General features: G+C 35.0%; 1 protein-coding gene across 1 annotated transcript in view; it reads left to right on the top strand.

Annotated features, from left to right (window-relative positions):
* The window catches only part of RNGTT (RNA guanylyltransferase and 5'-phosphatase), a 118,738-nt gene that overhangs the window by 24,795 nt on the left and 68,639 nt on the right, over window positions 1–25,304 (top strand). The window contains exons 7-10 of the mRNA XM_026726748.2: window positions 7,898–8,007; window positions 11,797–11,898; window positions 15,668–15,803; window positions 19,080–19,151. Of these exons, the coding sequence (XP_026582533.1) occupies window positions 7,898–8,007; window positions 11,797–11,898; window positions 15,668–15,803; window positions 19,080–19,151 (420 nt within the window). The remainder of the gene's footprint in view (window positions 1–7,897; window positions 8,008–11,796; window positions 11,899–15,667; window positions 15,804–19,079; window positions 19,152–25,304) is intronic.

Genomic DNA, 25,304 nt, shown 5'->3' on the forward strand with positions numbered 1-25,304 from the left:
CAAAATTGATAATTCAGATTCAGAATCTGCTAAAAATACAATAATTAGGATGGATCATTTTTTTAAAGATTTGGTGGCAATGTCATAAAGCTCAACAATCCTAGATGATTCATCCTAGAATGAACCAAATTTTAAATATATTTTCTGACAGCTATTTTTCTGTATTACTAAGCGTAATATTCCTACAAAGCATACACAGTTGCTGTTGTATATGATAACAGCTGCTTTGATACTTTATCCTTCTTACTAGAAATTACACACAATTCCTTTTTTTAGAACAGTAGCAAACTAACTGGGAATATGCATTATTGTCAAAAAATAACTTTGTAGTTAAAAACAAGTCTAATACCGAATTTAATTTAATCTGGAAACCATTTATAGAGTACGACTCAGTGCATGAACTCAGTGCATATCCAAAGTTTGGGTATTTCTTAATGTTAGACTTTAAAATGTCATATTTTGTGTGATTCGTTATAATTATGAGGTGCTTTCTCTGATTAATAATAAATTAAGATCACCTTTATATGCAGTATTATTCTAATGTCACATTGAAAAATGTAACTTCTAATTTTTCTTTTTTTTTCTTTTTGTCATTGTCTTTGTTTTGGTTTGAAATATCTGTTAAATAAAAAGTTTTTTAAAAGGTTAACATTATTTCAGGTAGGACAGACTCACTAGCTGCTTCCTTTTACATGCATAAAGGATCTTACCAGTTTAACCACTTCTGTCAAGGAAAGTGAGAGCCTATGGGACAGTTATTCATAACTGGATAATCCGTATTCATTTTATATCAGGATCTGCCTAACAAGTTTTTGAAATGTTTCTCCCATACTTCTCTAAAATGTCTAAGATTTTTATTGGCTGAACTCTGGGAACTTTGGCAGAAGAAAAAATAATAATTCATTTCCTTGGTTGACTAAATCAAAAAATTTCCAGGCTTTTTCTGGGGTGTCTTGCTCATTACCTTATTCACAAAATATTTGTTTTCAAAGATTTAACAGCTCTTGAAGTAAGGTCTTTGGGGAATTTTGTTTGTGAGTTACAGATGCAGCAGTGCTGAATTTTGTTTAGAGCTACATCCTTTTTTTTGATCAAACCACTATGACCACAAATAAGTAGTGAAGAGTATTTTTTAGCTATCAGCACAGACAGCAAGTTTTCCCCTGTTCAGCTCAATGGTTCGCCAGGTCTAATCTGTTTAATGGCTGTACTATAAATCATAATCAGAACTTTGAACCTAGTACAGTAGCCAATTGGCAGCCATTATAGTTGCTTCACTGTGTTACTTCATTTTGCATGGACCACAGTTTTTAAACCCTCTTCAAGGGTTACCCACTAAAGTTCATTACAATAATGCAATTAGTAGTGCATGAACAATAGTAGCTGACTGTCTCTATCTAGCAAAAAGGGAGGTTTCTATACTACTGTAGATGAAACTACTTTCAGCATTTAATGACAGTGATTCATGGAAACCCTATTCCAAATAAGCCTGCCTCTAGTCTGTTTCCCCCCCACCCCCGACGTTGTACAATCCCATTTGAAATAAGCCACTCCCTTTCTATACTTGTATAGTTGGCTGTCTGTCTATAAGGCCTGTATCTTGACAAGATTCAGCCTCAGTTTATTAACTCTTATTACTATATCTAGATGCTGGTTCAGAATACATGTATCCCTTCCAGATTCAAATGTTACAGAAACTAGATTGATGACTGTCCCAGGCAATTTCATATAGTTGTTAAATGGTATTGGGAATAGAAGAATATCTTGTAGCAAAATTGCCAAAGAGGCAGCCTGGTCACTTACTGTTGTTCTCTGAGACCTTCCCTGCAAGTAGCAAAAAACTGCTAAGAGAACCAATAGATCAAGTAGGCTCAACAGAGTAATCCTATATGTCTTTCTGGCAGAAGCCATCAATCAGAGCTACCATGGCTGATTCCTGAAACAAGAACTCAGTCTTAAAAGGGTCAAGATGATTTGGCATCCTCTGAAAAGTCTGCAAGTGTCTAGACACCATCCTCTAAAGTTCTTGTTTTTTTTAAAAAAAAGAAATGTTTGTGAGTAGACAGTAATTGCTGACATCCTAGATCCAAGGAGAGCTTTGACTGATGTCTTATTTTTATGGATGCTGTTCCATTTGTGCAGCTTTAGCCTGGAGATAAAAATTGTTACGATAACCAGGTCCAGGTTTTTCTAGCTATAGGCTTCATGGGTGGAAATGCCATGAGATAATGTAGATGGAGATATAGCCAAGAGTGATTTTATATGTTTTAGTAACTCTGTTTCTGGACAAAGTTGCCCATTATACTTATATAAGTTGACTTTAGTTATATTAGACAAATATATGGCTAGATTCAGGTTAGCACATAATATGGAGATGCTTTTGATGTTGTAACGGAGCTGGAATCGTGGGAGTGCAACAATCCCGATTCTTCTTGATCACTTAACATCTTTTAGTACCATTGATTATGGTACACTTCTGGACTGACTGCATGGAGTGATGCATCTCCTTTCTCCATGACCAGTCCAGTTGATGTTGGTTGGAAAAGAGAGGTTGAATCTGATGGCTGTAATTTGTGTGGAGTTTCAAGCCTTGATGAACAGCTAAACTTCATATTTAACATCTACACGAAGTCTCTGAATCAAATCATTTGGTATATCAGAAATGTGCTGGTACCTCTCATGATATTTCATCTTAACTCTAGGCAAATCCAAATGATCACGTTAAAGCCATATGCAGTGCCTGGAAGAAGTGGAATGTTTGAATGAGAAGGAAGAAGCTTAGGCTTAATCTGACAAGCTTGAATGGCTGTGGGTCCTTAGGCCCCCGGTGTTCCAGATCTTTTATCTTTGATGCAGAAAGGAGTTATACTACTTCATTTGGGTCTGCTGCACAGTCTAGGACTTTTGAACTCACAGCTCCTGTTTGAAAGACAGTGTGGCAGAATGCCTTTCGACAGATGATTTTGTGCACCACTGCACCCTTTCCTGGACCCAGATGTCCTTCTTATGATCACTCGTGATGCTTGTTATTTTATGGAAGGATGTTTGCAATGTGCTGTATGTAGAGCTGCTGTTTTAAACTGTTTTAAAAAGGATATAGCTGGTTTAGAAAGCAGCATGAGCAGTAATGTACATGCCCTTTTGTGCAATGCCTTGGTTACCAGTTGACTTCTGGGTGCAATTAAATGTGCTGGTATTGATTAACAATACCATCTAGCAGGACTCAGGAAACAGGAGCTTCTCTATTATCATGCCTGAAACAGCATCCCCTGGAGATTTGTGTGACTGTTAGTTTACCAGACTATAGAAGAGAATTGAAAACATGTCTCTTTCCCCAAAATAATGTGGATTAGTATGATTGTGCATGTTACATGCACATCCAGGTTAGTCTTGTGATCATTCACTTGTATACATGGCCTGTTGGGCCTGCACATCTCATAGTGCTCTCCTGCTCTCTACCTAGGTTTTCTAGATAGGTGGGTCTAGAGTATATAAAACAATGCTGATTAATAGCCAGGAAATATTTAGGAACATATTCAAATAAACTGAACATAGTGTTCTGAATGGAATATATGGAGATTTGATTAATTCAAAATTTCAGCTAAGCTTCACAGGATTTTCCTGTCTCTCTCTCACACATTTGATCACCTGGTAACCAATGCATTTCTCAACTAGGCTGTCTATATACTGGCTAGATAGATGGAAACCACAAAGTCTGCATCCAGCATTCAGTTTTAGGAACCCTTTTATCCTTTAAAGTCCTTGCTTTGTTGATTCATAAGTCTGGTAGATGTTGATGGGATTAGAAGGTTTTTTTTCTGTGTGCTCAGTGCCAATCCCGTAACATTGGTAACATTTCTCTGTAACAAGTTGATTCTTATCTATCTCTTGAAAGGTGTTTGGACTTTTGTCCTCTCTGCATCCATGCCACCTCTATTTTTAGATGATGGCAACTTTAAGTTAGTTTCACATTTCCACACAATTCAGTCTCAGGTTCTCACATGTGGGACTTTTCTGGTGGGAGATACAATTTGTTAGTTCTTCTTTCTGGGTGATACTACATTAGGGTTTATTGTTGGCTTTATAGTTCTTGTACATGTCAACAGCCCAGAGCTGCTGCATGGCATAAATATTTTATTAAAAAAATAAATGATAAGTGAATTTTCAAGCATTCTAGCCAGCCCTGTAATTAGTGGTTCCTTTTGTGATTGGTGGTTAAATGTTAAAACTAGTTAAAACTAAATGATAAAACTAGTTTTGGCTGTTCCTGCCAGTTTTGTTTCCAAAACACTACTCTTCCATCAAGCTTGATGTACCACTGTTGGGTCATTTACTTCTCAATATTCTATGCCTATCCAGCCTGTTGTGAATGCTGTCTTCCCCACATCAACAACCCCCGCCCTTCCCACAGCCTGGCTTAGCACTCCAAATGTACAACTCCACACGGCTGAAATTCAGATCCAGAGGATGACATGTGCCAACCCCTGTCTCCCTGTTGGGCTGTTTTTGGAAATGCTTAGCCTCCACCTCCATAGCACTCCCTTTCTACCTGGTGCTGGGAACGTGCAATTTTAGTAGTGGCATGTTGCTTTAAACCCTGAGCAATCTGAGTTGGAAGATGCATAACTAGGGCAGAGCAGTTTTCATTAGCATCTGTTACTTTAATTAGCTGTTACTTCTGGAGAGCTGGCTGCAGAATGATCCATGTTTGCCTCCATTCTGCATAGCATCTCCATAGCACAGCCAACAGAAAACAACTAACCCCCGTTTACCACTTTGATACGAAAATCCTGTCCCTCCTATTGAGCTGCCCTTATGCTGACATGGCAGCGTATACCTATACCCAGCTTGAGTGCTATATGCCCAGATTCATGGGCCAGAGATAGCCTTGCTGCTCTCTCGATTTGTTGTTAGTTTCTTTTTGCTTTCTAACTTAAGATTGGGTTTTTCCTATTTTCTGTTTCTGTTATTTTTCTATTAAGATTCTTTCACGATACCAACTTTTCATCTCCAGTGATATTTGGTGAAAAAAGCATTAACTGGAACAAGAATTTCTAGCTAGAGATACTGATTTCAGTTACATAACTTTTTTTTTTGCATCCTGTTCTGAATCAGGGCTTACTAGCCATTCCATACCTTTACAGAAATCAATCCACAGTTGTCATCAAGTGGTTATTCAACAAATCTGCAATAAGTGACATCTATTTGTCTTGATCGCATTTTATGAAGAAGATTGAGTTGTGACTTTCTTGCTAGAATTAACTGAACTAAACTGAACTAAAATAATTTGTTTTAGTTTAGCAAAATGTGTAAACCCAGTCAGTATGTTTTCTGTTCATGTTTTTATCTGAATCCTGGCTTGGTCCTTTTATTGAGGTTAAGAATTAAAGGTAGTAACCATGAAAACTTGCTGTTATTAGGCAAAACAGCCATCAAATTCACATATTATTTATCATTAACTAGGCCAATATAAACTTCTTTCATCATTTGGTCCTGCAAGAATCTATAGATAGAATTGGTGAATTATATTATTGTAATATTAGATAGTGAAAAGTGATTGAGTGAAGTTGATGTACACTTTTGCTGGCTGCTAAGACCTGGAGATTTAATTACAATGTAACGCTAGGCTTTTGGATGGTTTATTTGGTTTTCACTCAGTATTTTAGGGTTTGTAATCCATGGTTTGTTACTCAGTTGTGATTCAAGGTTACTCAGTTGTGATTCAACAGATAATTTGTTGAACCCAGACTACCTGCGCTGTTTTTGAAAAGTGGCTACTTAAAAGGTGATAGAATTTATCTAGTGCTTACATTAATTTCTTGTTTAATTATACTGTTTTATCTCCTTTAAACAAAATACATCATAGTATCAAATTAATATGAAGGATTTCATTTATTCAGGTTAGCAAGAGAAACTGTGCTCTAAATTACTTGCTCAAGCACGTAAGTATTCTGAATGGTAAATAGAGAGAGAACTATCTTTGTCATGAAACATTCTGTCTCAGATTATAAAATGGCTTCCTTCCTTCTATCTTTTAAATATTTTGACAAATTTATGGTTTGGCTGCATCTTAAATCATAGTTCCTTATTTTGCCTGCCTCTGGGGTTGTTGATTAAATGCCATGCTTAGTGGCTTCGTTTTTAACGTCTGATTTAATGTGTGACAGTTTCATCTCAATGAGGCCCATCTCAACAAGATTCATACAAGATGGAAAGTAAAATGGCTGAATAAATAGAAGCTAAGGTATCTTTTCCCATTATAGTTATTGAATGAATGAGTGAACAAGGCTTGAACATTGTCAAAATTCAAGAAAAATAAATATAATTAAACTCCATATACCATATAAAAACCTTGTACAGTAGTTTTATATACTTATAACATATTCAAGGGTTAAAGATGTCATTCAGTAGGATCTATACTAAGTATAACTTTTGAATTTCTAGGTCAATCTTATTTGAATTAAAACATTGCTCATAGTACACAATTCAAAGTTCATGTGAATACAGGTAATTCTTGACTTATGACCAGTTGCTTAGAGATCATTTTAGGTTACTTCAACTCTCCCAAAATGGACTTAACCTGGTTTTGAAATTCCAATGTCAAACCCCTTCCCTGTGTAATCATGTGACCATATTTTGGGCAACTAGTCCACATTGATGATGCTCTTTGACAAACTAGTAGTTACTTTTGGTTTTGGGCAAAGAAACCATCCCTAGCGAACAATGAGTTTGTTTAAACAATCACACAAGTCACTTAACAATCACTGTAAGAAAAGATTGTAAAAATGGGTCCAGTCACACTTTATGACCATCACATCTTAAGACCATAATTGCCAGGCTCAATTACAGTTGTAAATAAAGGACTACCTATAATTTAACCAACTCTTTAATTTTTTTATTATTGTCTGAAGGTGGTAAGGTTGGTAATCAATCTAGACACAAATGGAACTGAGCATTTCTATCATTGAAGTTCAGGCTGATAGAATCTCATGACTGATTTAATTTTAAGATTAAGGTGATGTCTGTTGTCTTCTAATTAGTTACACATTGTTTCTCTAATTCCCATTTAAATATTTCCATCATTCCAGTTCTTTTTAATTCTTCAAATTCACATCTTTTTTTCTCTTTTGCATTTAGAAATCTGAGAAAGAATTTTTCTATTACTTTGAGCAAGCAACTTTCCTTGTGATTGTTGCTTCTGATCCTAGGCATTCAGTTTGAGCTATTACAATTAGTAGCTATTACAGTCTATGGTTATGTTTAGTGATCATGCTACAATAGTGACTTTATAGATTATCCATTGTAATTTGGTAGAAAGGTAAGTTTTGATTAAATTATTCTTCTGCATTACAGGTGAAGGGATGGTAGACATTTATTATATTTTTAATTTCTTTCTCTTATTCTAACTTTGCATGCTGAGCAGCCTGGTGGCCCAGAAGTAGAATTCTTTCCTCACAATCAAGAGGCTGTGAGTTCAATCCTAGATAGTGGCAGATATTTCTCTCTCTGGGCTCAAAGAGAAAATACCTGCAGTATAGGCATCAAGAAGGGCATCCCGCCAGTAAATGCTCAGCTCCATTCATTCTCCCGGATTCCACCCCAATGCAAGAGATTACAGGATTGTTAAAAGAAGAAAAAATATAAGTTTGCAAGCTGGATGAGCTCAGTTAAAGTGGTGATGGATGCACCATTCGTAGATCTGGAGATTAGGTTAGGGCAGATCCTCATGGAGAAAACCTATGTGGTTGCTAAGAATTGACACTGATTTGATGGCACATAATCTAATCAATTCTAAATTTAAAATTACATTCACTGAAAGTTGAAATCTAAATAAAATTTGAAATATTCTGAGTGTTGCTGATAGTATTCTAAAATTATGTTTTCTTTTACATTTTAGGGTGCTGTGTTTTTGGAAGGAATATCAGTTAAACATGTAATTCAAGTAACAACTCAACCAAGGTTAGGAGAAATCCAACTTAAATGCCAACAATTTTGTGGCTGGAAAGGGTACGTGAATATAATTTTTAAAATGTGATTTAAATATTCTGCAACACATTTTCTCCATCATGGCACCAAGATGGATGTCTGCTTGGTTAGGCTTGTTTTGTTTGAGGATGTTGTGAATGGTGTTGGTTGCTTGGCCAACAGGAGGAACAGAATGAGTGGCAGCAGCAACAACAATGGCGCAGATAGCTGGCAAGACAGAAGTGGATTGGGTAGTGTGTGGCTGGTGTGCTTTTCTGGAGAATGACCAAGTGGAACCGTGTTGAGGAGCAGTCTCTCCATTACAATGGTTGTGGTGATTAGTAGTGCAGTGGATCAGTTGCCTTGCTGCAGCTGACAAGGGCATCAGAATAAATTGCAGAGGACTTGGCTCTTGCCTACCTTGGGAATGTTGCCATATATATTTTAATAGGCTTGGCTGGGCTACAGAATGAGGAAGTTATCTTATTGAGGTGCTGGGATTTTATGGGTAGAAGGCATGGAAGGAGAGTAGCTGAGCCTGCTGCGGGCATCACAAGAAAGACAATTCTGCTGTTTTTATTTATTGTTTGTATGATTGTTTTATTCATTTAAAGTTGTTGTAAAAATTCCCAGAGTTAACTTCAGATGAATGGCCAAATAAATCTCATTCATTCATTCATAAATAAATAAAGCTAAAAAAAGTGGTGCCCTCCTGATGATCTGGACTTTAGCTCTCATAAACTTCTTACTTAGCATTGGATAATACTTAAGGATTATGGGACTTGCTTAAGCCTGTTGGTAAGTGAGGACCTGTATATTACATCATTAGGGTTTTTTTTTAGGAATGGGCATAAACTGAAATAATGAAATAAGAAGCATCTTCAGATAAGATCATATGAATATCTTTTGAAGTGGTTGATTAAAATGTGGTGATATATCATGATCAGGACCATATGTTCATTAAGTTGCAGTTCAGAATTTATAACTCAAGCCTATATATAAGAATCTAGTCAGTCACAGCACTATATTGACACTAGATAAGAGGCAACAGCATTCAAGGGGGGCTAGACTTGGAGAACTTGTGGCAATATAACAACTCCAATGACACACTTAACTTTGCCTTCCCCCTACCCCACTTGCTGTTCTACATGATGCTGGCATAAAAAACATTGCTATAGGGACAGCATTTTTACAAACCTGTACAGTCTTAAAGCTGTGTTTTTAAAATTCCATTGATACATTTATAATTTACTCCACTGAAATTAATTCTGGAATTTTTTCAGTAATATTGAATCAACTGTGATTGACCCAGAAGAATTTATTTAAAAAAAATATTTATTTCAATGAATAAATGAATGAGTGTAAAAACCATAATGTTCATATTATAAAAGAAGTACTAGTTAAATAAGAATGATATAACTTATATGTCTATTCGGATATACACTGCTCAAAAAAATAAAGGGAATACTTAAACAACACAATGTAATTCCAAGTCAATCACACTTCTATGAAAGCAAACTGTCCACTTAGGTAGCAACACTGACAGACAATCAATTTCACATGCTGTTGTGCAAATGGAATAGACAACAGGTGGAAAGCATAGGCAATTAGCAAGACATCCCCAATAAAGGAGTGGTTCTGCAGGTGGTGACCACAGACCACTTCTCAGTTCCTATGCTTTCTGGCTGATGGTTTGGTCACTTTTGAATGCTGTCAGTGCTGTCACTCTAGTGGTAGCATGAGACGGAGTCTACAACCCACACATATGGCTCAGGTAGTGCAGCTCATTCAGGATGGTACATCAATGCGAGCTGTGGCAAGAAGGTTTGCTGTGTCTGTCAGGATAGTGTCCAGAGCATGGAGGCGCTACCAGGAGACAGGCCAGTACATTAGGAGACTTGGAGGAGGCCGTAGGAGGGCAACAATCCAGCATCAGGACCGCTACCTCCGCCTTTGTACAAGGAGGGACAGGAGGAACACTGCCAGAGCCCTGCAAAATGACCTCCAGCGGGCCACAAATGTGCATGTGGCTGCTCAAACAGTCAGAAACAGACTCCATGAGGGTGATATGAGGGCCCGCCGTCCATAGGTGGGGGTTGTGCTTAGAGCCCAACACTGTGCAGGACATTTGGCATTTGCCAGAGAACACCAAGATTGGCAAATTCGTCACTGGCGCCCTGTGCTCTTCACAGATGAAAGCAGGTTCACACTGAGCACATGTGACAGACATGACAGGGTCTGGAGATGCCATGGAGAACATTCTGCTGCCTTCAACATCCTCCAGCATGACCGGTTTGGCAGTGAGTCAGTAATGGTGTGGGGTGGCATTTCTATAGGAGGCCGCACAGCCTTCCATGTGCTTGCCAGAGATAGCCTGACTGCCATTAGGTACCGAGATGAGATCCTCAGACCCCTTGTGCGACCATATGCATTGGCCCTGGGTTCAGGGCCAGGGCAAGACAATGCTAGACCTCACGTGACTGGAGTGTGTCAGCAGTACCTGCAAGATGAAGGCATTGATGCTATGGACTGGCCCGCCTGTTCCCTAGACCTGAATCCAATTGAACACATCTGGGAAATCATATCTCGCTCCATCCACCAACGCCACTTTGCACCACAGACTGTCCAGGAGTTGGGGGATGCTTTAGTCCAGGTGTGGGAGGAGATCCCTCAGGAGACCATCCGCCACCTCACCAGGAGCATGCCCAGGAGTTGTAGGGAGGTCATATAGGCACGTGGAGGCCACACACACTACTGAGCCTCATTTTGACTTGTTTTAAGGATATTACATCAAAGTTGGATCAGCCTGTAGTGTTTTTTTCCACTTTAATTTTGAGTGTAACTCCAAATCCAGACCTCCATGGGTTTCTAAATTTGATTTCCATTGCTAATTTTTGTGTGAGTTTGTTGTCAGCACATTCAACTATGTAATGAACAAAGTATTTAATAAGAATATTTCATTCATTCAGATCTAGGATGTCTTATTTTTGTGTTCCCTTTATGTTTTTGAGCAGTGTATTTGTTTTGATTCTCAGTATATGATGCACCAAGTCCTTCATGCATACTATTAGTCTTCTCTTTATCAATAAACCCTCAAGTTGTCTGGAAATATTTCTGAAATATGTTATTTTTAAAAGATTTACCTTATTTTAATTTTATAACATTTTGCTTTCTTTATTGGTATGCATGCCTCCTCAAAACCTTTTCAGCTAGGCTACATATAGTCCAATTGTTGCTGTCTTTGAATCTCTGAAATCTATAGCAGCCTGACCCTATTTAGAAGGAAATAAAATAAAATAAAATAAACAAACCCAAAACTCAGTTGGCTTTTAGCTATATGTAAAGCCTAAATGCCGGAAGCACTAGTCCAAAAATATCATTGTTTCTAAAATATTTATTTCTACCATTAAAAAAATCTGAAAACAGAGGAAAGGTTCAGGCTTTTAAAAGGAACTGGCAGTTCATTTTTCTACACTGATGTATGACAACTACCTAACAATCTCTAATATCCTTTTCAACTAATTCTTGTCAATCCTTGATCCTCAACTATCAACTCCTACATTTTAATGTTATAATTGCAGTATTAAACTGATGATAAAAGGGTATGGGGTTAAATAGTGTGCAGAGTTCTAAATAACCTTCATAACAAAAGCTACTTTTATTTAGAAATTGTCTGGAGATCCAGCGATGGATTAAATGGAGTGCAAAGTCCACCTTATTAAAAATATTCCTACCTTCAAACTGATACTAAAATTGATATTCACGAAAGACTGATTAGAAATGGTTGGTACTGGGTAATATTTAAGATCCTTTTCCACCACCTCTCATTAGGACTGGATTCCCTGGGGCTCAGCCTATATCCATGGATGAACAGAATATTAAATTGTTAGAGCAAAAGCCATATAAAGTAAGTTGGAAAGCAGATGGAACTCGGTAAGTTGAAGTTCTTTGTGAATTAAAGGAGTCATTTCAATAATTCTGATACATTAGTTTTTTTAAAAAAATCTATTGGTACAGTTTTATATAGCTTACAGTTTAATAAATTAATTTATACTATGGTTGCAAAATCATTAGTCTGAACATTTTTAGCTTGCTCCTTATGTGTTACGCCAGTACTTTTCATCTTTCGTTTTAATTTGCATGTTTTGTCTTACCATGAAGGTTTTTTATTGTATAAATGCTATGGTACTTATGAAAGGTCTATCTCCAAATAAAAATGGAATCATTTTGCTTTTAACACATGCCAATGAATTATTTATATACTAACATGGGATATTAAATGCTGAAACACCCATTTAACCTTATTCACTAATGTGACAGGGGACGAAAACGTAAGATCAGTTGGGTGCTGGTTGTTTTGATCAGTGTGCAGGTGGGTTCTTAACTAATGCTTTCAATTAACTGAAATTAAGAGCAGAAGTACATGAAAGCTGACCTGTTAAGAAAATAAGCAGCTGTAGTCAGGATGATTTAAAGAAGATTACATCCAACTGTGAATAACATATATACTGACAAAGGCTGAATATTTCATTTGTACATTTTCCCCAACAGGCAGGGGATACCAAAAGTCAGGTCCCATAGGCCGATCACAATATGTTTTATTCATTTTATTACTGATTTTTTTTAGAGAAAATGTTCAAAGGCACAATGAACAAGTAAGGAAAATGCTTAGATAAAAATGGCAGTGAATTTAAACATTTAATGTAATTTATATAATAAATTACCTATGGGGTCTTTCTTTTATATATTAATAGTCTTTAAACAGAAGTATTCTGTATTAAAATCTGTGATTTTGATGAAACTATAGAGTAAGTAATGCTGCTTTATGTATGCAGCTTGCTTTAATCTGCTTTTCTGAGATGTAGGATTGCCATTTGATAAATTTCTAACCTCCTTTCTATATTTTTCCTCTAATTCTGATATTGTTAAGATTCAGAAATTTTGAATTGATCGTTGGAAATTTTTGATATGGTTATAGCCATACAATTTTTTTTGAGTTTGCTTTTACATTTAATAACTTGGGACAAAGATAATTATTGGGATACTTTGAGAAACTCTAAAACATAGTTTGTTTTATCTTGCCTGTTGGTATTAGTATTTTTTTCTGATATCATATTGATAAATGTTTTAAAAATAGACAAATTGCTAAATTTCCAAGTTAGCATAGTTAAAATGTATCTTGTACAAATTAGAGATAGTCAATTAAACAATGAAACTGTTGTTAGAGTAAGAACAGAAATTGTTGTATGCTACATTCTCCAGGATGATCATGGAGAAGGAGAACTTGAAGGTGAACCACATCTGGGATTGTCACCTGGAACCCAGGAGGTATACCTTCTCAGTTGTGACACCTCCAGAGGTTCATTTGGGTACTACCTTGATGATATTGTACACGTTGTTAAAGCCTGTCTAGTTTCCTAATCCCTAGGATAGGATATTTGAGGAATCCTGGGTGATTGGTTGATAGTTTTTACAGATATTTAGATTAATTCTTTCCTTCTTTTTCCTATTTAAATATAAGCTGGCCAGAATCATTTTGGAGTCAGGTGGCTTCTAAATTTAATAGTTAAGGGAGCTATAGTTTTACAAACATAATAACTTTGGAAGAAGTAGGTTATCAAAATTGAAATTATACAAGAAAGGTAATTATCACAGGAAGGAGAGGTTTGTTCTCTATATGTGGTGCTCTTGGCTTTTATAATAAAAAGTATAATTAGCCCAGGTGGTTAGTGGCCTTCTCCAGTCCCTAGATACACACCTCATTAATAATGTTTGTAGCAGATGTTTTTTCTAATGAGTAGAGTTGGACGTTTAGGCCTGAATGGCATAGCAAAGGTAATGAGACACTCATCTTTAGGAGAATAAAGCTACGGGTAATTTTAAAAAGATGTTTGTAGTTTGCGAAATAAATGGCAGTTATGGGAAGGTAATCCTACATTTTATGTGTAGAAATTTGCAAACTGACTAAAACCAATTATGTGAAATCCAATTGTTACGAAATGTAATTATTTTGCTTTTGAGGCTTACTTATAATTTCCTGAAATTATTAAAAGAGATACATAGAGGCAATGTTCCTTTAGCTTGAGGAAATTGTTTTTTTTTTTTGGAAAATAATTGTTGTATTTTAATAACATGTGCACAGTTGTTAGCTATAACAAGCCAAATGTGAACATGCTAGCTCAGTCTGCTTTTCTGTGCCACATCTGTTGTTACATTTGAACCTGATTAACTTCTAACTTGCATAAATAATATTTTGATGCTTGGGGGTTTCTATTGGTTTAAGTAATTCAGCATAAAATCCCAGTGGTTGCATTTCTCAAATGCACAGAGATGCAAAACCAGTAAATAAAAGAGGTTTTTCTTTCTTCCAGTCAAAAGTATTGCTGGGATGTAGTAGGTAAAATGAAATACTTCTTTGAAGTGATGTTAATGAAATTGCTTCCTGATAGTTTATAAAATTACTAGATCCTCATTTTTTCTCTTTTCAATGCAACATTTTAATGTAAGAATGGAAAGAATTTGGGTTTATGAAGATTTAATTTATACTAGAACTTAAGATAGTGCAAGGAAGCAGGGGTGATTCTGAACATATGTCCAATACCAAAACGAAGAATATTCTTCAACAAAGAAGAATATTGGGGTACCAACAAAAATATCTCCTATGAATTCTGTATAGTTTCAGGAAGGGCATCCAGCCAGTAAATGCTCTGTTCCATCTAGTCGTCCTGACTCGTACCTCAAATTAATGGATTACAGGATTGTAAAAAGGAGGGTTTTTTTTAAATGCTCATGGTAGGTTGAATCTCTGAAATGCCTAAATTTCTAAAAAAATAAGAGTTTTAGTTTTTTCTCAGTTTCAGTTTGGAAATCACCAAACCTATAAAAACATACGTTATAGATTGGTTTAGTAATGATTAAGAATGCTTAAATCACCTGGCTATAAAAGCAGTTAAATAACGTGATAGTAAAGTATATTAAATAAAATATTTTTAATGTTGAATGAACTCTAGAGTTTTCTACAGTTAGTTTTAAAAAGAGCTTCATGAACATTCATTCTATAATTAAGGTATATTGCTCATCAAGTTACAAATGGGATATTTGAGTGTACTGTATGTCTGTTAAGATGATTTGCTATTGACTTTCTTGGCAAGTATTTAGCTCTAAAGTTCATGCTGTCTGCTATTCCTTTGGTTCAAAATAATTCATGCATAGGTGCAAGTAACTGGACACATTTGCTTTTCCGCATTAAAGAGATTTGTTCCAATGATGTTATATAGGAAGCATACATTTTTTTTTAAAATTTCATTTTGTTCCAGCCTTGAGAGATATAATTTTTAGCAAACTGTAGGTAGGTCTGTGCATAAAGATTTATACTGTAGCATTTGTTGTTCTTGCTTGCTTAAAGAGTGTGCAATGTATAATTTTCAATTATGTATATCTGTTTTGTCTAATGTCATTTCAAATGTAATATGAAATTACATGAACAGATGATCCTAAAAAACAGTGGTTCAAACTCAACTTGAATTGAAAGTAGCAATTCTCCTTTCTTTTTGAAAAAAAGTTTGTTAAGAGGGACAAGATTCAATAACTATAAAGTAAACATTGTGAAGGAATGATATTTGGGGGGGGGATGATATTTGGGGGAATGATATTTGTAAAGGAATGATCTTCAATTGATATTACATTCTTTTCCCCCCCTTAGGTATATGATGTTAATTGATGGTAAGAATGAAGTTTATATGATTGACAGAGATAACTCTGTGTTTCATGTGTCTAATTTGGAGTTTCCGTTTCGTAAAGATCCACGGGTGCATTTAGAAAATACTCTTTTGGACGGGGTAAGAGGTTTTCTTTGCAGAATCATGCTTTCCTTAAACCCAGCACTGGATTTTGTATGATTACTATAATGGTAAAATGCAGATGCTACCCTTATAGGGCAGAATCCTAGGGTTCACAAAATAAATGGCTATTTACCAAATATGTGTCATTGGGATTGGTTCGGAATATTCACACTATAATATTTTTTTATTGCTTTTATTCCCAAGTTCCAGAGTTGGACCTTATCAGAGAACCATTAAAAGTGAGAAATTTTAATAGAAATAGCTCCTTGTTATTGCTGGTATTATCATTCCACAGCTGAACAAATATGACTATTTTAACCTAAGATCGCAGTGATCTTTGGTGAAATAGCAAGTAAATGCGTCAGTCAACACTGTTTTGTTTGAAAGAAATGTTATTAATTTTTTTTACAAAAAACGTAAGTGCACAAACTAATAAGTTAAAGGAGAAAAGAAGGAAAAGACTTCTTTTATACAGTTTTTTTTCTAATTATCAAAAATACAAAACCATAAGTGCATTCCCCCCCTTCCCCCCCCCCCCTGCATTTCATGAGAAAAGTCTGCATGGGGTTACCAGTCAACTATCAATGTAACTGTTTTTTCTCAAATCAAAGAAGTTAATTCAGTCATCTCAGCATGTTCCATGCGGAATCTGATTTCAGTTGTATTTTAATCTTCAGAATCTTCTGAATTTGTGTGTGCATTTGTATCCAAAATGTTTTGGGTTTTTTACATTTGCACCAAAGATGATAAAATGTCCCTTCATGCGCATATTTCTAGCCTATTTGAAGCAACTTTATAGATTCTAGAAAATTTGGCAACAAGTATCAGCAATACTTGTCATTTTATAAAAATCCTCTTACAAAGCAAGTTTTCTTTATGCTATGATTTGTGATAGATCATTAGTAGTGAAATGTGTCTGTCATGTTAATCACCAGTGTCAGATTGCGTTCACACAAATATCGACACGACACGGATCTTCATTCAGATTGCTTTATTCTTACGATTCTGCAGAATCGGGTTCACATCCAAGGCAGAAAGATGGAACCCCGAACACAGTTACACTCGTCTTTTTATCCTCTTTTACAAGGAACTAACGTTACAATGATTCATCTTAAAACAGGATACAGTTGCTTCTTTGTGGTTAAAGGTGTTTCAATAACTGTCACAATCCCTCCTTGGAAAACTACTTCCTCTAGAAAGTTTACTGGAATATACTTTTGAAACACAGCTTTCAAAATGAAGTCTGATCATAAAGTAATATTCTGATCAAAAATGGCATGAAATGGCTTTACTCTTGTTCACTTTTCACAATTCACACCAGTGAAAAGATTGAAATTGAAATTGGTCCTGGGGAAGAGATCCTACTATATGTTTACCATGGAACTACTATATTTATTTTACCATTTTAAAATGGAAATGCCTTGCTGTTAGGGCAACATGTATCTACAGATCATTTCTTGAGCGGATTTAATTCTTGAGTATTTTAAGCATGTTTGATCATTTGACCTATATTCTGCTCAGGGCAATTTACATGGGCATTTTCCTTCATTTCATTACAGTAACAATGATGTTCATGGTGTTTGGTGGAGAAAAAAATGAATATATCTTTTAAAATCTTTAATCACCATCACTTTATATAATTTCACACTTGGGTTTATTTAAACTGACAGGCAGTAATGAGATCCCTTACCCAATCCATAACTTTCAATACAACATTGTGTGATATCCTTTTCAGATTTGCTACCCTATCTTTTCCCAGAACCAATGACTTCAATGCAGCATGAGAGGTTTTTCTTTCAGAAGTAAGGTGTTTTTTTGTCTAAACCTAGAAGATTAAAAAAGAACAAATCTACAAATTAACAGACATTGAAAATAAATCAGAGGGCATATTAGCCGTTGCAGCACAAGTACAAGTCTCAACAGGAGTAATAGGCTCCTTAGGTTTAATATTGGCCTGAATAAAAGCTGTTTTTATTTGGTGCATTGAAAATCATATTCAAGGTCAGGAATAGTTCTCATAAAATACAAAGTGCTTGTTAAAGATAATCACTTTCTTCAGAATTCTTTATTGGCAATTCAAAGCATCCCCCGACCATCCCATAGTTATTTTTTGTTTCCTTAGCAACACGATAGGGATCACAGAAATCTTCATAGAAATTACTGTTGTTCTCACCTATTGTTCTCTTTCAAAGTAGCAGGCACACACAGATACAGTACTCAGAACTTGCTTACTGTGGTTGAAGTAAATAACAACAGACAGAAATGTAATTCAAATGCCTACCAGAGTGTTGCTTGAAAAGTGTCATTAGAGTCCAAAAAGCAATAGCCTAGTCCAAATACTTTCCAGGAGCCACAGAAAGCCAAATCAGGTAGTCAGCTGGTCAAGGGATCACAAACAAGCAGGAAGAAGAGTCATGAGCTGGGAAGCCAAATGGCTGTCTCCAACAAAGACTGCAAAGGAGCTATCTAAATCTGTCTGCAGACAGCTGTCTGCAGTTACCCATGCCTCACTTTTTGCTTAATGAAGAGTCTCATCAAGGATTGTTGCTCTACTTAACTCAGTATGCATGTAACCTAGGACTTGGGGGTGTGGGCATAGTCACCTGTCTGCCGTAGTAGAACAGGACACGTCTGCGGCTTTTCAGCCTCAGTTAAACCCTGGCTTACTGTTTCTTGGGGCTGACAATCTTGAAGCACAAGACAGAAGCAACATCATCAGATTCAAGGTCAGAGTCAGATTCTGCATCCTGGCTCATAATAGTTATTGCCTTTAGCAGAGTAATGTTGCAATTCCTGGGTTTGATTAATTTCATGTTAATGAAAGGTAGAATGTGCTATTCAGATGAATATGCAGCTGTAGCTTTGCCTCAGCATGACAATATCTTGTTATAATCTTTATGGATTCCCAGTTTCAGTTATTTTCTGCTAGGGGTTATGAACAGGAGTTATGAAAGGATCTGCTTTTCAAAAATTATTCTTAAAATGTTGATATTGTAAATTGTATCCTTGAAGATTAAAAAGAAATGATAAAATTCTAAGAAAGCTGCCGCATCATTTTATTCCCACTCATCTCTTTCAGTTGCCTTCTTGATTTTGACAAAAGACAGAAATAAATCAAATCAACCATGTTGAAAATACAGTAAAAAAGAATGTTTTAGCTAAAAATCAGTTGCGGAAATCTGCATAAAATAATATTTAATTAAAATCAATAGTTGAACTGTTGCCAAAGTTGTTGAATGAATGTTAAAATACTGTTTTGCTTTTCTATTTAAGGAAATGATAATTGACAAGGTAAAAGGTCAAGTTGTTCCTCGGTACTTGATATATGACATAATCAAATTCAATGTGAGTATGTTATATTTTGATTTTTGTGCATTTGTAAGTTTTAGAAGGGAGGAATGTTTTTAATAAATATAGATTATAAATCAAAGGTGCCATTGGAAAGACCAGAAGAATGCACACAATCACATCAGTCAAATGATATAAAGTATACAATAGACTTCCATATTTGTGATAATATAAAATGCACTTTCAAATATGTTTACAGTGATTTGGTGATAGAACTAATGTGAGTTCTAAAGTTAGTCCAACTTTTTCTAAAAGTTCTTGAAGAATTATGTTAAGACAAACTGATATTTATTTTTAAAGTGGGGAGATATAGGAAACTGATGAACAAGAACTGCAGGTATAACTTCATTTTTAGATAGATAATTTAGAGTCGCCTGTTAAGTGGCTATAGAAATCAACTTGAGTAAGTAAAGTAAATTAATTTAGAGAACTTGTGAAGTACAATTAGCTTTTGCCTTATTGAAATGGGAAAACAGAAGATGCTCAGAATAAACTTCCAGTTATAGATTTATAACTTTATAAGTATGTCCAGAATAGAAGGAATGGCAAAACTTGCGTTATCTACCTAAAGTGTGCCAATTAATGCTCTTTGTTCTATTTGTTTTGTTTTTCTTAATTTTGAGCCCATTGTTCTCTCAGCCTCTACTATTTTGTCAACACAGTATTCTGTTTTTAATTCAGTAAATTATTTTTATAACTTGTTTGCTTCTTTGCTGAAACAGTTTTTCTTATCAGAAAAGATTCGATGTTAGAGAATATTCACTCTTATTCAATAAGTCTATTAATAAGATGTTCTAGAAGTTGTTGGACTGAAGATGCAAAATATTACTTGATTCAATAAGCAAGCAAGGAAGATCTGTGCTGCAGGACACATTGTATTAGTACGCAAAGGATAGTATATGTGGTTTGCAATCAGTAATGTTTGAGTCAAAATATTTTAGATTACATTGAATCAGTGGGAACCTCTAATGGGACCTTACTAGGCAGCATTGCGCTTCTGATTGAAGGAGAAGTCCAGCCTATATGTTATCAGCAGAAGCAGAAGCAGGACTTTATTGGAAAAGGGCCATTAACAGCTGCCAAGCTGTAAAGATTTGTTAAGTCAACAAACTGTCTTTATGCTAGATATAAAGGTTTAATTGCAAAAATAAAAGGTTAATATTTGATTTGGCAAGAAGTAACATAGGCAGAAAGCCAGTTTGTTCTAGAGATTTAAGGCACCAAACTAGAAACTGGGAGACTGAGTTGTAGCCATGCCTTTGGACACAAAGCCAGCAGTGTGACTTTGAACCAATCATTTGCTCTCAGCTCTAGGAAGCAGACAAGGGCAACCCACTTCTGAAAACATTGCCAAGAAAACTGCAGGGACCTATCCGGACTGTTACCAGGAGTCAATAATGACTTGAAGGTGTGCCTGCATATGTGTGCACATGCACACACATTACAGAGCAATAGCACTTAGACTTATATACCACTTTACAGTGCTTTACAGCCTTCTCTAAGCAGTTTACAGAATCAGCATATTGCCCCAACAATCTGGGTCCTCATTTTATCTACCTTGGAAGGATGGAAAGCTGAATCAACCTTCAGCCTGTTGAGATTTGAACTGCCAAATTGCTGGCAGCCGGCAGCCAGCAGAAGTAGCCTGCAGTACTGCATTCTAACCACTGCACCACCATGGCTCTACGTCCTTAAGTTATCGGTATTAGTCCTAGCTTCTTTTTCTTTGATATTTATACAAGGTGGAGTTTTAAAACAGGTCAGATTAGTTGATTTATAGTGGCTTGAAAAATAAACCATTAGCTCAAGTGGAATTGCACCTAAATGACATGGATCTTCCCTCTTTATTTAAAGACAAAGAGTTTTAAGATGCTAAGAAAGCAATAAGATAGGAAACTTTTAATGCAACCAGCAAAAAAGTTGAGTCCAGGCTAATTATTATCCTGCTGTGTTATATTTGCAAAGAGGAAAATGCTCACAGTCTCTTCCTAATAATAGGCTACACTGTTTGCTACCCACACAAGACAGCTTATATGAATGGGCCAAGCTGTCCTCCCCCTTGTTCTTCCTAGAAGATAAAAAGTACTATTGCTGATGACCTTTGGTTCTCTAACTGTCAACAGAAAGCAGCTTTCTCTTCCTAATAATGGTAAAATGAGATTAAAAGCTAGTCAAAACAATTGGTCCAAAGATTTGGGTGGTTGAGGAGTCAAGTACTCTAGTAGTTCCTTTTTTTTTTTGGTCAAAGTTTTATTTGGGTTTTCACAAAACATAATACAAATAAAATATCTTTTTTTGAGAATAGCATGGTCCTGGGTTATCACTTCTCCATACAGACACAAACTCAATTTCATATTCATCTTTGTGTTCTATTCCATATCTTAGTAATATTTTAACATTTTCTCAATTTTTCATTCCCTTAGTTTTCTCAACCTTGCTTTTAATTATCTCATTCCTTTCTAAATTCAATTATATATATCTTTTTCTAAGTTTCAATATCTTTCTAATCATTATATTTATACTTTTGTCTGTCCTGTTTCAATTTCATATTTTCTTTTCTCATTAAACAAAATTTTCCTCTGTAGTTACTAATTGGAGTATGACACCTTTGTATCTTTTAAGTTTTGTCCATTCAACTCTTATTTAAACTTCAATTTATGCCTTTACAACATTCAATATAACATATAACTTCCAGTCAAATTCTGCTTGGTACATTCTTAAAATACTAAGTTCTTAAAGAGAAAGTATATATATAACAATAATAAATAAAATACTTATTCTATTCCACTTCAGCTCTATCATTAATGTTAGTTATAATCTTTAACATCTTTAACATTTCTTTTCAATGAGATATCATACTTATAATATTTCCATAATTTTTTCATATTTCTTTGATATTTCTCTTCACTTAAATTTTTATAACTCATTAATAATAATTAAAATGTTCCCATCCTTTCCTAATTTCATTCTCTCATTCTCTTTATTTCATTTATTTATTAACAAACATTCCATTACATTACAATGAGTATTTTATCTATCATTTTAATCACACTTTCATATTTTCTAAGTTCATTTCTATTTCTAATATAACAATACTATCTTATGTATCCTTGCAGAATCCCTCTTTCAATTAAGATTTCACCCATTATCTCTATATCTCTATTTCTTCTACATAGGGTTATACCTTTAATCCTTGTACATTTTCCTGTTTCTGTCCTTTATAACTTTTCCTTTCCCTCTTCCCCCTCTTCTTCTCCCTCCCCTTTTGACCCCTTGTCTCTCTAATTCTAATTCTCTCTTCTGTAATACTCTCTTCTGTTTCTTGCTAATATTATAATTACTTTTTAAACTATTATATTTTTTTTGGTTGTTTTCTCAGATCTTAAATTTTTCACTCTCTTTCCCCCCCTTTCCTTTTTCCCCCCACAGAGAATTACTTGGTCATTGAAGATGGCTTCTTCTTTGTCCCGCCCTTCTTGTTCTACAGGCATTTCTTGTTGTTTCTCATAGTTCAGGATCTCCATTTCTAAAAATTGAAATACGAAGCCAAAAAACCCTCTTCCTTCTTATGCATCTTCTTTCTGTTTTTTAAGTTCCATTTTCAATTATTCCAAGAGTGATACCATTTTAAAAACTTTTAAACAACCACCCAATTGATTTTAGTCCCTTAGATCCAATAACCAAAAATCCAAAAATAATCCAAGCTGTTTCTTCTTGCTTCTTTTTTCCATTTTCTGTTCCTGGGGTTCTATTATCTTGTTACAAAGTTTCAGTTGGAATGTATCTTTTAGGAATCTTGTTAAAGTTTCATTGTTAATTCCTTTTACTTTCAGGGGGTCTCTATTTTTCCAGATCCCACCCTTTTGTTCTTTCCGTTTCTCTCCTTTCCTTCTTTTAAAAGTTTTTGAAAATCCAGAAGTCTTTATTATCCCTTTGACATTTTATTTTCAGCTTAAATGCCTGTTAATGTCAAAGTGGACTTTTGTCAGTTTCTTACTTAAATCTCTTAGTTGTTAATATGGGGAAGGACAGAAAAAAAACCAAATCCTTTCCCTTCCCTCTCTCATTCACCGCTTCAAAATCTTCTTTGGGAGCAATGTTATTCTTTATAGTTCAAATTCCGGGGTACTTTATGTTGTTGCTTTTTCAGTTCGACCTGGTCAGCTAAAATTTTCTTTTTATCTTCCTCCTGCACATTCTTTTCCGGTCGAGTTCTTTGAGGTGGCCATTTCTTTTCTTTTCTTTTCTTTTTGTAAATTTTATTTCAGTTTTCACAAAGAGACAAAAAATACAAATAAAATATCTTTTTTGAAAGTAGCGTAATCCTGGGTTACATTTCTTCGTACAGACGCAAATTCAGGTTCATGCTCATTTTTATATTCTATTCCATATCTTATTACTATTTTACATTTGCTGCATAGCTTCTCCCCTCTTTTAATTTTCCCAATTTTATTTTAATTATCTCATCTCAATTCAAATCATTGTATTTATATTTTTTGTCTGTCCTGTTTCAATTATCTATTATCTTTTCTCATTAAACAAAATTTCTCCTGTAGTTACTGATTGGAGTATGATGCCTTTATATCTTTTCCCTAAAGTTGTAACATTCAATATAATACATAACTTCCATTCGGATTCTGCTTGGTACATTCTTAAAATACACACTGTATTCTTAAAAAATAAATAAATAAATGTATATAATTAAAACAACATTCCATTCCAATTCAATTCTATCATTAATATTAATATTCATTAAAGTCTTAACATCTTTAACATTACTTTTCAATTAAATATCATACTACTATTGGAACAATTATAAGCTTTCCATAGTTAATTTCCCCCCCTTCGCTTATATTTTATAGAACATTAACTAATTAAAATGTTCCTGTTCCTTCCTAATTCAATTTTCTCATTTATTTTATTTCACTTATTTTATTCACAAACATTTCAGTAAATTACACTAACTATTTTATCTCTCATTTTAATCATATGTTGTTTCCAATTTTCTAAAGTTATATCTATTACAAATATAACAATACAATCTTATGTACCTTTACAGAATCCCCTTTTCAGTTAGATTTTCACCCATTATCTCTAAATAGGCCCTGTTTCTCTATATCTTGCTCCGGTCCTTTGTAACTACTTTTTCTTTCTTTCTTCCCTCTCTTCTTCTCTCTCCCCTTTTTACCCCCTTGTCTCTCTACCTCTATTTCTCTCTTCTGTATCCCCTTTTCTGTTGCTTTCCAGTATTATACTTATTTTTCGAATTATTTTTCTTTTCTTTGGTTGTTTTTTTAAGTCTTAAATTCTCCTTTCTCTTTCCCCCTTTCCTTTTTCTTCCCCACATAGAATTACTTGTTCATTAAAGATGGCTTCTTCTTTGTCCCGGTCTTCTTGTTTTGCAGACGTTTCTTGTTGTTTCTCATAGTTCCAAATCTCCATTTTTAAGAATTGAAAGACAAAGCCAAAAGAACCCTTCCCTTCTTGTGCATCTTCTTTGTACTTTTTAAGTTCCATTTCCAATTCATCCAGAAGTGGTGCCATTGTATAAATTTTTAAACAACCACCCAATTAATTTTAGTCATTCAAATATAATAACCAAGAATCCAAAGATCACCAAATAATCCAAATACATGCAAGCTGTTTCTTTTTTGCTCTTTTCTTTTTCACTTTCTCTTCCTGGGGTTACTATTTAGTTGCAAAGTTTCAGTTAAAATGTATCTTTTAGAAGTTTTACTGTAGATTCTTTTTAATTCCAGGCAGTCTCCTCCCTCTTCCAGATCCTGACCTTATTCTTTTTCTCTCCCTTCCTGCTTATGAAAAAGGAAATTTTTAATGTCCAGAAATCTTTATTATCCCTTTGGCATTTTATTTTCAGCTTAATTGCCTATTGATGTCAAAGCGGATTTTTCCAATTTCTTATTTAAGTCTCTTAGTTGTCAGTATAGGGAAGGAGAGAGAAGAAAAAAAAACCCAAACCTTTCCCTTTTCACTTTCCTTCGCTGCTTCCGACTCTTCTTTGGGAGCGATGTTATTTTTTGTAAGTTTAAATTCCAGGGTACCTTAGTTGTTGCTTTTACAATTTAACCCGGTCAGCCAAAACTTTCACTTCTTATCTTCCTCCTGCACATTCTTTTCCAGCCGAGTTCT

This window comes from Pseudonaja textilis, chromosome 1 (genome assembly GCF_049901715.1).
Source record: "Pseudonaja textilis isolate UNSWEBS1 chromosome 1, rPseTex1.2, whole genome shotgun sequence".
In the NCBI taxonomy this organism is placed as follows: domain Eukaryota; kingdom Metazoa; phylum Chordata; class Lepidosauria; order Squamata; family Elapidae; genus Pseudonaja; species Pseudonaja textilis.